Genomic DNA, 13,427 nt, shown 5'->3' on the forward strand with positions numbered 1-13,427 from the left:
GAAGGGTTCAGAACTTTTGTGAAACATCCAAGTACAGTTGAAAAATATATGGCAAATAGAAATCCGATATGGATGGTGTTAACAGATAGGTGGGAGGTGAAGGATGGGAATAATAACAACTAATAACAAGATAACTAATGTAAAGCGTACTGTGTCCATAATAAGTATATAGGTTATAGGTTGAGAGCTTTTGTGAAAGCACAGTTAGAAAGATATGGCATATAGAAGCAAACCGGATGGACAACATGAAAATGATCGGAGAGGTTGAGGGTAGAGGAAGTTCAGGAGTAAAAACAAACAAAATATAATTATTGTAAAATTGACTGTGTCCATAAAATGTATATAGTATGTATAAGCTGGAAGTAGAGGCCTAAGCGTTGTTGTTCACTAGTTTACTCCAATTAGGGAAGGGGTGGTGGGGTTGGAAAGTAATAAAGGGAAATATATATTTTTAAAGGATATGTATGTGTGTGTATATGTATTTATATGTATGTATGTATGTGGATATGTATATATTTGCGAGAGAAAAAAACATGGGGGATTGGAAGTGATGCAGACAATTACATTGATGGAAGTTACAATCTATCAGCAATATTAAAGCTGATCTATGTTTACCAATGTCTATGGAACGGTTATTTGTCTGGGTTAAAGGGGATGGGCAAGGGTTCATTATATATTTTTTATTTGTATTATTTTATTATTAAAAATGAACCTTTGCCCATCCCCTTTAACCCAGACAAATAACTGTACATTATAGCAGTAGACTTTAGCGATTGATTTGTAATCCTAAATATGTGATTGTTTTAGTGAGAAAAACGATTTGGTACTGGTAGCTGGGGATACTACAACAAGCACTAACGTTCCATAGACATTGGTAAACATAACTAATTTATTCATTCTATGATGTGATATAACATTTGCTAGCTACATTGAATCAAACATTTTTAATTTAAAAGAGACAATGTTTCTACCGTCCAATTATCACAAACACTAGGGGAGGGAAAACCTATCACTCTTGCACGATTGGTCTGTTGTGAAAGATGGAAGGATCACTCCCAATACTGTACGTGTGCTCGAGCTCCTTTGTGTTACGTTGTAGTTTTTCACTCGGCTTTACGATTTTCCATTTGAGGGTTTTGTCTGGGACAACATGGCTGCCGCAGCAGGTCGCTACTACAACGAGGGTGGCAGAGCAACGAAAAGACAGAAAACCGAAGACGGGATGACGACGGTAAGCATAGACTCCCTTCGTTGGGAAGGAAAGGTGCATGCATCAGTAAAACAAAAAATAGCCAGCGTTTTGGAACTTAAGAGTGTGCAAAACATGAACATGAGCTAGCCTAAATCAGGCGGAAGTAGTTAGCTACGGCACAGTAATTAGCTAGCTGAAGTAGCCTCAACACCCGTGTTTTTGCTAGTTTAACTATTGGTTATGTGTATTACTCCACACTTTTACTATTACCGTTCCACTGTAAGCTTGTATACAAACTCATAAACTGTAGTTAACATTGTTAGCTAGTTTGTTTTTGTTGTCGATGTGCGGCTAATGAAGCTAACTAGGTTTTTAGTTAGCTAACGTTAGCGTTGTATGATGAAGGTTAGGTTAGTCAGCAGGCTCATCATGAATAAAACCAAGCGGGGATACTTGGTGACCATTTTCATTAATTTAGTACACTTGTTTCCGAGTATTTTACAACACTGCAATGCATTTGGGCAGAACCTTGTGATATCACCTGTTTGTGTGTGTAACGTTAGCTATCCAACGTTACCTGTTTAGGGCCTAAGTGGAATACACGACAAGCGTTAGCCAGCTAACAATCCCCTGGCAGGCAGCCGTTCCACTCACTTATACACGGGCTTGCCTTTCCAGGAAGAACAGGCTTCATGCAAAGCCCCCCACCACTCTTTCATTTTGTTTATGATGTGTTGTTCATATCAACCACACGTTGTTTGCCAAGCCCGTCATTGTTTACTTAGCAAGGATTTTTTGGTACCCTGGGGTGGTGCCTGTTATTAATGGCGGGTTGGTTTTAATTGGTAGCACATACCCTGGGGATGTGTATATTACCATGGTTTTTATCTCTACTTTTTTTGTCTTGTTTGTAAGGAGGGCTATGATGACCCCCATAAAACGCTCCCTTCCCCGGTGGTCCACATCAGGGGCCTTGTTGATGGTATCATGGAGGCAGATCTAGTGGAAGCCCTGCAGGAGTTCGGGACAATCAGGTGACTGTCCTACACACTTGAACAATCCTTTTCTTGAACTGGATATATTTTAGATTTTGCACCATTCCAAATCCATTGGTGATGTATTTTGTTCCTGTAAGTTTGTCCCATAGGACGGTGCACAATTGGCCCAGCGTCGTCCGGGTTTGGCCGGTGTAGGCTGTCATTGTAAATAAGAATTTGTTCTTAACTGACTTGCCTAGTTAAATAAAGGTAAAAAAAAAAAAAAAAAGAGGCTAAGTTCATCCCATTATCCTAATTGCAGTGCATTTTATTCAATCTTCCATTCTCTTCACAGTTATGTGGTCATGATGCCCAAGAAGCGCCAGGCCCTGGTGGAGTACGAGGACTTGAATGGATCCTGCAATGCTGTGACCTACGCAGCTGAGAACCAGGTCTACATCGCTGGGCACCCCTCCTTCATAAACTACTCCACCAGCCAGAAGATCTCCCGGCCTGGAGACCCAGACGACTCACGCAGCGTCAATAACGTGCTGCTGCTCACCATCATGAACCCTATCTACCCCATCACCTCGGTAACACACCCACCATTATACAAGGCAGCTGTTTCATTGCTATGACAAGGCACCATTGTTTGGCTCGCTGCAACACATTGTTAAAGGTCCAATTCAGCCGTTTTATCTCAATATCAAATAATTTCTGGGTAAGAATGAAGTACCTTACTGTGATTTTCTTTTTGGCCGTTTTTATTGAAAACAAAAATAGCTTCATAGCAAAGAGCAAATTCTCAAGCTAGAATTTTGCAAGGATTGTCTGGGAGTGGTCTGAGTGGGGAGGCGAAAACTAGATGTTATTGGCAGAGGGGTTTGGACTCGTTCTCATTAGTCTATTAACTAATTTACCACCTGGTGATGTCACCAGGCAGGCCCAAATTCCATCCCACTAAAACAGGCTGACATTTTTGGTGGTCTTTTCAAACAGCTCTTACACTAAAATGGCATAATTTTCACAATTTCACAGTATTATTCCAACCTCTGTGTGAAAATGCATAAAACACAGGAAAATGAAGTTTGACTGCACTGGGCCTTCAATCAAACTATTTGGTTCTCTGCTCTGCAGGATGTGCTGTACACCGTCTGTAACAACTGTGGGCCTGTGCAAAGGATCGTCATCTTCAGGAAGAATGGAGTTCAGGCCATGGTGGAATATCCTTTGCTCAAAATCCCATATTGTTCAAAATGTCTTATCGAGCCTGGGATCTCACACAGGTTCACATTCACTGCAGTGCATGCCACACAATCTTACTTCACTCCACACTTGAAGCTTCTGTCAGCACCCCTTACACGTCGTTTATAGGTGATGGCTAGTAAATATTTGTTTATTTTGTAAATATTTGTGCTCGATATAGATCTAATTGTATAACAAGTGCTCTTAGTTTTTGTGAGCAGAGCTTTGAATGTCAAGATGAACATGGAATGTGTAATGTAGGCGAATGCTTTTATTACCCATAGTTTCCTTCACTTCCCATACATTTGACTCTGTGCAAAGTGCCCAGAGGGCGAAAGCCTCTCTAAATGGGGCAGACATCTACTCTGGCTGCTGCACACTGAAGATTGAGTACGCCAAGGTGAGTGGTTACATGCTTACATCCATTTGCCCATCTAAACACCAGGGTCATTTCACTGAAGGAACACTGTGATGGGCAAAATAATCAAATGTTTGAATGTCCATCTTCACAGCCAACCCGCCTCAACGTGTTCAAGAATGACCAGGACACCTGGGACTACACAAACCCCAACCTGAGTGGCCAAGGTAAAACACACACAGCCCCTCATCCCTCCCCCTACCTTTCCCATCCTTCTGCTCTAATGGCACTATGTGGGATGGGTAGGGTCCCAGGCCTCCGGCTGTAGTGCCTTTGAACACCCTGCTCCACGGTAACTTTGGCCACAACCACAACCAAAGCTGTTCAGAGGCACTATGTCTGTGACGCATCACCCCGTGTCCTCATGCTCTCTCTCAACACCACAGACGCGCAGTAAGGGCACGAGGAGTGACCTCGAGGGGCAGCCATTTTGCAGCACATGGTCCTGCACGTTGAATCGTCTACATCGCAGACCACTGCATGCATTCATGGGTAAACTGAGGAATGCCCCGTTTTGCCACAGTGAAGCACCCGGGGTCTCGTCACACAGATTCACATTCCCTGCAGTGCATGTCACAACCTCACTTCCACACATCAAGCACCTGTCAGCACCCAAGCACTGTGTTGCGCCCTAGGCGTCTCGCTTGGAATGCCCCTGCATCATTAATCTCAAACATATTGGAGATTTTGTTTGCAAAATACGGTTATGGTTGTTTCTTTCTTTTGCTTAGTCAATCACAGGTAAGGTCAGGTTTTGGTATTCAAGTCTGTTCCTTGGGGCTAAAGTGTCTGTAGCTTTTTGTTCTAGCCAGGGGGAGTTAGACAACCTCTGATCCTGTAGCTGTCATGGACCAGGTTTCCCTGCCATTGGGGGGGGGAGGGATTAAGTGAAAGGGATAATCCACCCCAGAAATAAATCTCCTGCCAATTTGGTGAAAGCCTATGTTCTATCAGAGGGTAAAATTAAAATGGTCCGTCTGTGAAATCAGAAAAATCATGTAGGAATGCGTCATAGCTACATGGTTCTCGTCACTGGAGATAGGGGATAACACACAATCACATTTCATAACGCTTTTAAAACCATTACCTGCATTCCAGATCGTCAAATCAGCCAGTCGATGGTATGGCCATACTTCTGTAGAACACATCATCCGTTTATATCGTCACATGGGAAAGGGCCGTTGTTGCCATAGCAACACACTCGCTCTGGGCAGAGAGGAACTGCAAGCTGAACCCGGTGAGAGACTCCTAAATTGATAGTGCGGTTTCTGCGATTCTACAGCAAGCTAGCTACTTCACATGCTGAAATTGACTTTGGTGTTATTGTGTGTAGCTACGTTTGCTAGTTAGCCAGCCAGTCAGCCCAGAGAGAGTTTTGTAGTCAGATTTCCACAACGATTTTCACGTTGCTAGCAACCTTGTTATGACAAAATGAAACATTTGTTCACAAAGATTTTTCACATATTAGTGTTAACACTGTTAATCATAAGACTTAGTGGTTTGGGGTGGATTATCCCTTAATTTTATTTCATTAGGAACATCTATGGTAACATTGCAGAGACATTTGTTCAAGGAATCAATGGTATTTCTGGAACTTTCAAGAAGTCCAGTTTACAACCTGTCAATCAGTCAGTCGTTCACTCCATTTGCAGATGGCTGTTTTGAATCCAAGTAGGGTTTCTCGTGGCCATCTGTCTCCTTTTGGAGATGCTGTGCTGCCATGACTGCGAAAATAAAATCATAGTATCCCAGTGATATATGATGCTTGGTCGATACTTTCATCTAACATTGCTCTCTTAGTTCAGCCTCTTAAAGTGCAGAATATTTGGAATCTAATGGGACACGGTGCAACAGCAGTATGTGATTTAACTTGCTTTTAGCCATATGCCCTGATCCCTTTTATGCAAAAGGAAACACATTTTTAGTTGGGGTGGTAGTCCATTTAATCACCCTGGTGAGCGGGGAGTGTTTGGTCGTTCAGATTCTCATATTTGAGCCACAATGAGTTTCTTAGTAGTTTCATGGCCACATCTTCATTTCAGACACTTGACACTCAGAGGTAACAGGTGAAAGAACGGCTGTCCCATGTGTTTAGACAGTCCCTGTTAATGTGCAGGTGTTAAGGTGTGGCTGGCTGCCCCGTGAGAAAGAGGTGCTCCTCATTGTGTCCTCACTGTGCACACTCATACAGACTCAATTACAGCTCTATGCAGACACATGCTGCTGCTAAAGACACAACAGCAGCCACCCACTGGCACTCCAAACCAACCAGCTCCTCAGTAAACATTGGGACACAATGGGGGCAGCAGACACTGGAATTCACACAACCCCAACTCTCAATACTTCCTACTCCCAATTTCCACCACCACTCCACTTCTGCAAGGAAAAAACATTTTACTCTTTATCCCACTGTTTGGGGAAAGTAGCAATCCTGTTTTGATCATGGTGAGGGCCTGAGACACTCATGGTGAGGGCCTGAGACACTCCCAAGAGTCAATTGTGAGCAGACACCCAGCATTAACCACCCCCACAGACTGATCTGATAGATTGATAGCCATCCATCCTCTTACAAGTACAGCATATCTCATCTCCAGAATGCTGAAGATCTCACCTTTTGACACAGCACATTTTGTGTGATGGGGGCGGGAGTCTGGTGTGTGGCCGATAAGGCCACTCCTCCCAGCCCTCGGGATCTGACTGTCAGACACAACCACTTCAGCGAGCAACAGAGGAGTTTTCTAAACACACTCTAAAAGCCTGAGAAGGGAACAGATGACACTACATACTGAGACAATATACAGAGGCAGAGAGAGACCACTCTTTTCTCAAACTACCACTATGCCATCCCATCTCTTGACTTGGGTGTCTGGGCTTCCTTTTGCTATCACTCTCCCCTCTTGTGCTGAACAACACAACACACCACCGAGCTGAATACTCACGGCAATGACACACCAAGCTGAATCGCCATGACAACACACCACCACGCAGACAATGCCATTCCAGATGTTTTTACTGCCAAGCACTAGATGCCTCTCACTTCGCCATGGGGGGACCACCTCTATGGTAAAAAAACAAGCAGCACACGTGTGGCCACTTACATGAGAAGACGCACCCCACAAACTCAAGGGGGACCACGAAGACACAAGCATCAAACACCCGCAAAGCATACAAGCACAGAGGCAGACTGATAGAAACTTCAGCATTTTCCCAAAGCTCTCTCTGCATTGATGGACTCAGGTGCTGTTTTTTCCCCTTTACCTTCCCCTCCCATTTCCCCTCTTCTCCGTGCTGTTCTTGTGTTGATTCTACTACGTTGTTTTTTTCTTTCTGAACTGGCCCGTAAGTGATACCTCTAACACCTCCCGTGTGATGCAGGTTTGGCTCTGTGTGTCTGACGACAAGACACGCCTCAATCAAATGGTGCAAATGTCCTCCGGCTTTGCGGTCAAAGCACGGTAAGCTGGAAATTTGCCTCAAATGGCAACCCATAAAAAACAAAGTGACGGCAACTTGAAGCCAAGCATGGAAGATTGGTGGATGCTCTTTCTCTGGTGGTGGGGAAAGGTGGAAACAGTGAGTTGAAGCTGGAGTCACAGGTTTGGCGGGTAGGATCCTTGCTGAAGAGTGCCCCCTACCTGCCCTCTGCATCCTGTGTTCTCCGTGTCTGGTGCTGTAAGTACATGTAAAGAGACATGACTGACCTGGTGATAGAGAATGATTGTAATGTAAATTGTTTGTTGTGATTGACTTTGTCAACCCCATATGTGAATTGTTGACTTTTATCAAACTCATGCATCAAATTCCAGGTCTGGAATCTTCTGAGATTTCTGCTTGTGCTCTTTAATAATTATGTAGAAATGTGTAGTCTCACAGCAAAATTTATGAAAATATCTAGTTTTCCACTGTTTGTGTAAGCTGATATAGTTTGTAATATCACAGTTCGCTGGACATTTTAGGAAAATTATTTGGTTGTTGGGTAGCTGTACATTATAGCTAGCCAATATAAGATACACTTGAGTGTAGAAAACATTAGGAACTCCTGCTCTTTCCATGACACTATCCAGGTGAACGCGATGATCCATTATTGATGTCACCTGTTAAATCCACTTCAATCAGTTTAGACGAAGGGGAGGAGACAGGTTAAAGAGGGATTTTTAAGCCTTGAGACATGGATTGTGTGTGTGCCATTTAGAGGGTGAATGGGCAAGACAAAATTCACACTCCGTTTCCCATGTGTGTCAGGAATGGTCCACCACCCAAAGGACATCCATCCAACTTGACACAACTGTGGGAGTCAACATGGGCCAGCATCCCTGTGGAATGCGTGACACCTTGTAGAGTCCATGCCCCGACGAATTGAGGCTGTTCAACTCAATATTAGGAAGGTGTTCCTAATGTTTTGTAAACTCTGTATTCATTCACGCAAAAGAGGTCCAGCATTTCAGTCAATGGCAATATGAAATTCCAGGCCTGGTTTTTGTTTTTCTGTCAACTGTTCTTTAGACTTTGTGGCCCATGGGTGGGGTACCATGCATTTGTTGTCAGACTAGGAAACTCAATTCATTGCTAGAATCAGTTGTTTTGATGTCTACATTTTAATAGCTCAATGAAGAGTAAAATATTTCTGAATTAAAAATGTATCTTAATTCATGTAGCCCGTTTTTGCCACGGGTTTGTGCTCTAGTCGGCTTTCTTAGATGGAACATCTTGCACAATATTCTTTTTTTTCTTCTACTAATAAATGTATTGAGACATTCTATTGGTTGAAGAATATTTGTTTAGAGTTTAAGTTTGTACATAATTTGTTTTGGTTTTGACTGTGTATGTACCTGCACAGATGCTGACGCTGAAGGCAATTGGAACAATTCACAAGGTGTGTGAGTTCGAATGAGAATGGTTAAGAGTATTAGTATGCGAGAGTATCCATTCCATTCGCTATGCTGCTGTTAAATCCTCCTACAAATCTCCAGTATGTTACATTTTATAGTTATGGTAACAGATAGCATGAGGGCCTGCATAAACCTTGATTTCCTTAACACGCTCAATATCTTTACCCAGCTTCTTGTGCATGTTAATCACAGCACTGTCCCATAGTTTGTAGATGTGCCCCTTTTGACACACTGATACACTGTCTTATCAGGAATCAGGGGCTCACTTTATTGCTGTTTCTTGCTCTCAGATCCCAATGCCAACCCCAACAAGCGTGTGAGACAGCCAGCTCTACTAGGAGACCATCCTCCAGAGTATGGTAAGTAGGCAGAGACGTTCTTTGTACTGTGAGCGTCACAGGTCAACTCTGTTGGAATGTCTAGAATGACTCCAGTAACAGTTTGACTCGGTTTGCCCAATCACCTCTGTTTATCCATTTCTTTCACAAGGCGGCCCAACCGGTGGGTATCACGGCTACCATGATGAAAGCGGCTACGGACCCCCTCCACACTATGAGGGTGGGCGCCGCATGGGGCCTCTGATGGGAGGGCGTGGCCGCGGACGTGGCGGCAGTTACGGGGGACCTGGGTATGGACATGGCCCACCTCCCCCTGGTGACTACAGCGCCCACGCTGACTCCCCTGTTGTCATGGTGTACGGCCTGGAGCCCGCGAAGATCAACGCCGACAAGGTCTTCAACGTCTTCTGTCTCTATGGCAACGTGGAGCGGGTGAGTTCAGACGGGAACGGTGCATTACTGAGGCATGGTTATAGACTGTTCAGGGTTATGTTCTTGCTGGGGGTATAGACTGGTGAAAACAAGGTTCTATGGTCAGGTTGGAGGTGGGTAGTAGCAGTGGTGGGAAAAAGTACTCAATTGTCGTACTTGAGTAAAAGATACCTTAATAGAAAATGACTTAAGTAGTATTTTACTGGGTGACTTTCACTTATGTAAAAGTATCTGGTTCTAAATGTATTTAAGTACAGCGGTGGAAAAAGTACTCAATTGCCATACTTGAGTAAAAGTAAAATACATCAAACTCCTTTATATTAAGCAAACCAGAAGGCACGATTTTCTTGTTTTTATTTATTTACGGACAGACGGGCACACTCGGACATCAATTACAAACGCTGTATTTGTGTTTAGTCTGCCAGATCAGAGGCAGTAGGGATGACAACGACTTTTATACAGTGGGGAGAACAAGTATTTGATACACTGCCGATTTTGCAGGTTTTCCTACTTACAAAGCATGTAGAGGTCTGTACTTTTTATCATAGGTACATTTCAACTGTGAGAGACAGAATCTAAAACAAAAATCCAAAAAATCACATTGTATGATTTTAAAGTAATTAATTAGCATTTTATTGCATGACATAAGTATTTGATCACCTACCAACCAGTAAGAATTCCGGCTCTCACAGACCTGTTAGTTTTTCTTTAAGAAGCCCTCCTGTTCTCCACTCATTACCTGTATTAACTGCACCTGTTTGAACTCATTACCTGTATAAAATACACCTGTCCACACACTCAATCAAACAGACTCCAACCTCTCCACAATGGCCAAGACCAGAGAGCTGTGTAAGGACATCAGGGATAAAATTGTAGACCGGCACAAGGCTGGGATGGGCTACAGGACAATAGGCAAGCAGCTTGGTGAGAAGGCAACAACTGTTGGCGCAATTATTAGAAAATGGAAGAAGTTCAAGATGACGGTCAATCATCCTCGGTCTGGGGCTCCATGCAAGATCTCACCTCGTGGGACATTAATGATCATGAGGAAGGTGAGGGATCAGCCCAGAACTACACGGCAGGACCTGGTCAATGACCTGAAAAGAGCTGGGACCACATTCTCAAAGAAAACCATTAGTTACACACTACGCCGTCATGGATTAAAATCCTGCAGCGCACGCAAGGTCCCCCTGCTCAAGCCAGCGCATGTCCAGGCCCGTCTGAAGTTTGCCAATGACCATCTGGATGATCCAGAGGAGGAATGGGAGAAGGTCATGTGGTCTGATGAGACAAAAATAGAGCTTTTTGGTCTAAACTCCACTCGCTGTGTTTGGAGGAAGAAGAAGGATGAGTACAACCCCAAGAACACCATCTCAACCGTGAAGCATGGAGGTGGAAACATCATTCTTTGGGGATGCTTTTCTGCAAAGGGGACAGGACGACTGCACCATATTGAGGGGAGGATGGATGGGACCATGTATCGCGAGATCTTGGCCAACAACCTCCTTCCCTCAGTAAGAGCATTGAAGATGGGTCGTGGCTGGGTCTTCCAGCATGACAACGACCCGAAACACACAGCCAGGGCAACTAAGGAGTGGCTCCGTAAGAAGCATCTCAAGGTCCTGGAGTGGCCTAGCCAGTCTCCAGACCTGAACCCAATAGAAAATCTTTGGAGGGAGCTGAAAGTCCGTATTGCCCAGCGACAGCCCCGAAACCTGAAGGATCTGGAGAAGGTCTGTATGGAGGAGTGGGCCAATATCCCTGCTGCAGTGTGTGCAAACCTGGTCAAGACCTACAGGAAACGTATGATCTCTGTAATTGCAAACAAAGGTTTCTGTACCAAATATTAAGTTCTGCTTTTCTGATGCATCTAATACTTATGTCATGCAATAAAATGCAAATTAATTACTTAAAAATCATACATCATCTCCCCACTCTAGGTGCGTGAATTGGACCATATTGCTGTCCTGCCTGAGCATTCGAAATGTGATGGGTACTTTTGGGTGTCCGGGAAAATGTATTGGAGAAAATCAAATTTTCTTTAGGAATGTAGTGGAGTAAAAGTCAAATAACCCCAAAAAAGTAGTACTTTAAAGTATTTTTACACCACTGGATAATAGGATAGGGTTTCTGAGCTCTGTCCCCTCTGTCCTCAGGTGAAGTTCATGAAGAGTAAGCCAGGGGCAGCCATGGTGGAGATGGGCGACTGCTACGCTGTGGACCGTGCCATCAGCCACCTCAACAACAACTTCCTGTTTGAACAGAAGCTCAACGTCTGGTCAGTGCTGCTTTTAAACTCCGCATACACATTGATGTCCATAGAAACTGAGTAGTAACACATCGATACAACAGGTTTGTAGTGTTGATGTACAGACTCAATGTTGTCCATCCTCCGTCCACAGTGTGTCCAAGCAGCAGGCCATCATGCCAGGTCAGTCCTACGAGCTGGAGGATGGCTCCAGCAGCTTCAAGGACTTCCACGGCTCCCGCAACAACCGCTTCACCTCCCCGGAGCAGGCGGCCAAGAACCGCATTCAGCACCCCAGCAACGTCCTACACTTCTTCAACGGGCAGCCCGACATCTCCGTGGAGGTCTTCAACGGGGTAAGACAACTGGAGAGGATTGGGGGCTGGAAGCTTTGGATTGGGCTGTTGGTTCTCTTGGAGGGTTGAACTTTACAAGTTTGGCTTACCTAGTTTGTGTGTGCGTGGAAAATTGATTTCTCATGAACAAACCCATTATCTATCCTTTCAGGTCTGTGAGGAACTTGGTGTTAAGAACCCATCTAACATCAAACTCTTCACCGGAAAGAGTGAGTAATATGAACTTTATTTGCATGAATCATGTTGCATCTGGTCTTTACATTGGAGCGAGTTCCCATTGGTTAGGGGTTGCAGTGTCAATAAATTGGAATGTGTCTCTCTCGCCTCGGGTGGCGCGACAGGTGAGCGGAGCTCATCCGGGCTGCTGGAGTGGGAATCTATAAACGACGCCATGGAGGCTCTGGCCATGATGAACCACTACCAGATGAAGAACCCCAGTAAGTACTCAGACTGCGATAACAACACCACAGCTAATGATACCAACGGTGAGCAAATACACAGTAACTAGTCTGTCATTCAGGAGTGACTTTCCCAAAAACATGAAGATTATCTTTAGCACTAAGATCAGTCCGGGATTCATTCGAAGGCGCTGCACTACCCTACCGACAATTAGCCTTTTTTATAGTCAATTTATCAAACGTTCACGGAGATCGCATTCATGGTAAACGCTGTGGATGTTGGCTCAAGTGTAAATGGCGGAACAATGATCTTAATTCTAAATATTCTTTGTTTTTGGGAATCCACCCCAGACTAGTTAATGAGAATGTATTATTCCGGCCCGACAACATCTCTCCACAGTTGGCTAACCTTCCCACCTTTCTTCCAGGTGGTCCATACCCCTACACACTGAAGCTGTGTTTCTCAACCGCGCAGCATGCCAACTAGAACGAACCCTGACCCACCCTGTTACCCACCCCCACCCTGTTACCCACCCCCACCCTGTTACCCACCCCCACTTAACTGTAATGCTGTGTATATTGCAGTCACGTCTTCACTCCAGGTCCCCTGTATGACCCAATGAATCGTAAACAAAATGTATGAGATTGACAAGCTTTTTCCTTTAACTTAAGTGATAATATTGAGGGCAAGATTTTGTACCAGAGTGTGTATCGTTTTATTTTTATTTTTTTAAATTTCTATTTGTTCTGATTTGTTCAGTACATTAGACTTCAGAAGGAAGAACCTCTCCTATTCTGAAACAAATTAAAATTCCATGTTAACACTGCCTCTTTTTTTATAAAGTGAATGGTGAACTATGATATATTCTTTCAATTAGTAGAGGTTAGGCTTAAGCCCTGCCTGGAATCCCTGGATCTGTGAACTCCATCCCCT

General features: G+C 44.1%; 1 protein-coding gene across 4 annotated transcripts; it reads left to right on the forward strand.

Annotated features, from left to right (window-relative positions):
- Positions 1 to 1,141: 1,141 nt before the first annotated feature.
- Positions 1,142 to 13,320, forward strand: hnrnpl (heterogeneous nuclear ribonucleoprotein L). Of its 4 annotated transcripts, none has more exons than XM_084178103.1 (14): positions 1,142 to 1,231; positions 2,108 to 2,226; positions 2,525 to 2,762; positions 3,307 to 3,392; positions 3,718 to 3,814; positions 3,927 to 3,999; positions 8,670 to 8,705; positions 9,012 to 9,080; positions 9,211 to 9,491; positions 11,648 to 11,769; positions 11,894 to 12,095; positions 12,247 to 12,304; positions 12,437 to 12,580; positions 12,922 to 13,320. In XM_084178103.1, the coding sequence occupies exons 1-14, from the start codon at positions 1,151 to 1,153 to the stop codon at positions 12,978 to 12,980; spliced, it is 1,665 nt and encodes a 554-aa protein (XP_084034229.1). In that variant the 5' UTR covers positions 1,142 to 1,150; the 3' UTR covers positions 12,981 to 13,320. The 4 variants fall into 4 exon arrangements, with proteins under 4 accessions (XP_084034229.1, XP_084034231.1, XP_084034228.1 ...); XM_084178105.1 differs by having other exon boundaries at positions 12,437 to 12,532; XM_084178102.1 differs by having other exon boundaries at positions 12,425 to 12,580; positions 12,922 to 13,029.
- The last annotated feature ends 107 nt before the right edge of the window (positions 13,321 to 13,427 follow it).

Source organism: Coregonus lavaretus (assembly GCF_964263955.1).
Source record: "Coregonus lavaretus genome assembly, chromosome: 15".
NCBI classification, from domain to species: domain Eukaryota; kingdom Metazoa; phylum Chordata; class Actinopteri; order Salmoniformes; family Salmonidae; genus Coregonus; species Coregonus lavaretus.

Coding starts and splice junctions, on each gene's coding strand:
- hnrnpl (XM_084178102.1), top strand. CDS start 1,151: ATGGCTGCCGCAGCAGGTCGCTACTACAACGAGGGTGGCAGAGCAACG. Junction 8,706..9,011: donor CAATTGGAACAATTCACAAG/GTGTGTGAGTTC, acceptor TCTTGCTCTCAG/ATCCCAATGCCAACCCCAAC. Junction 12,581..12,921: donor CACAGCTAATGATACCAACG/GTGAGCAAATAC, acceptor CCTTTCTTCCAG/GTGGTCCATACCCCTACACA.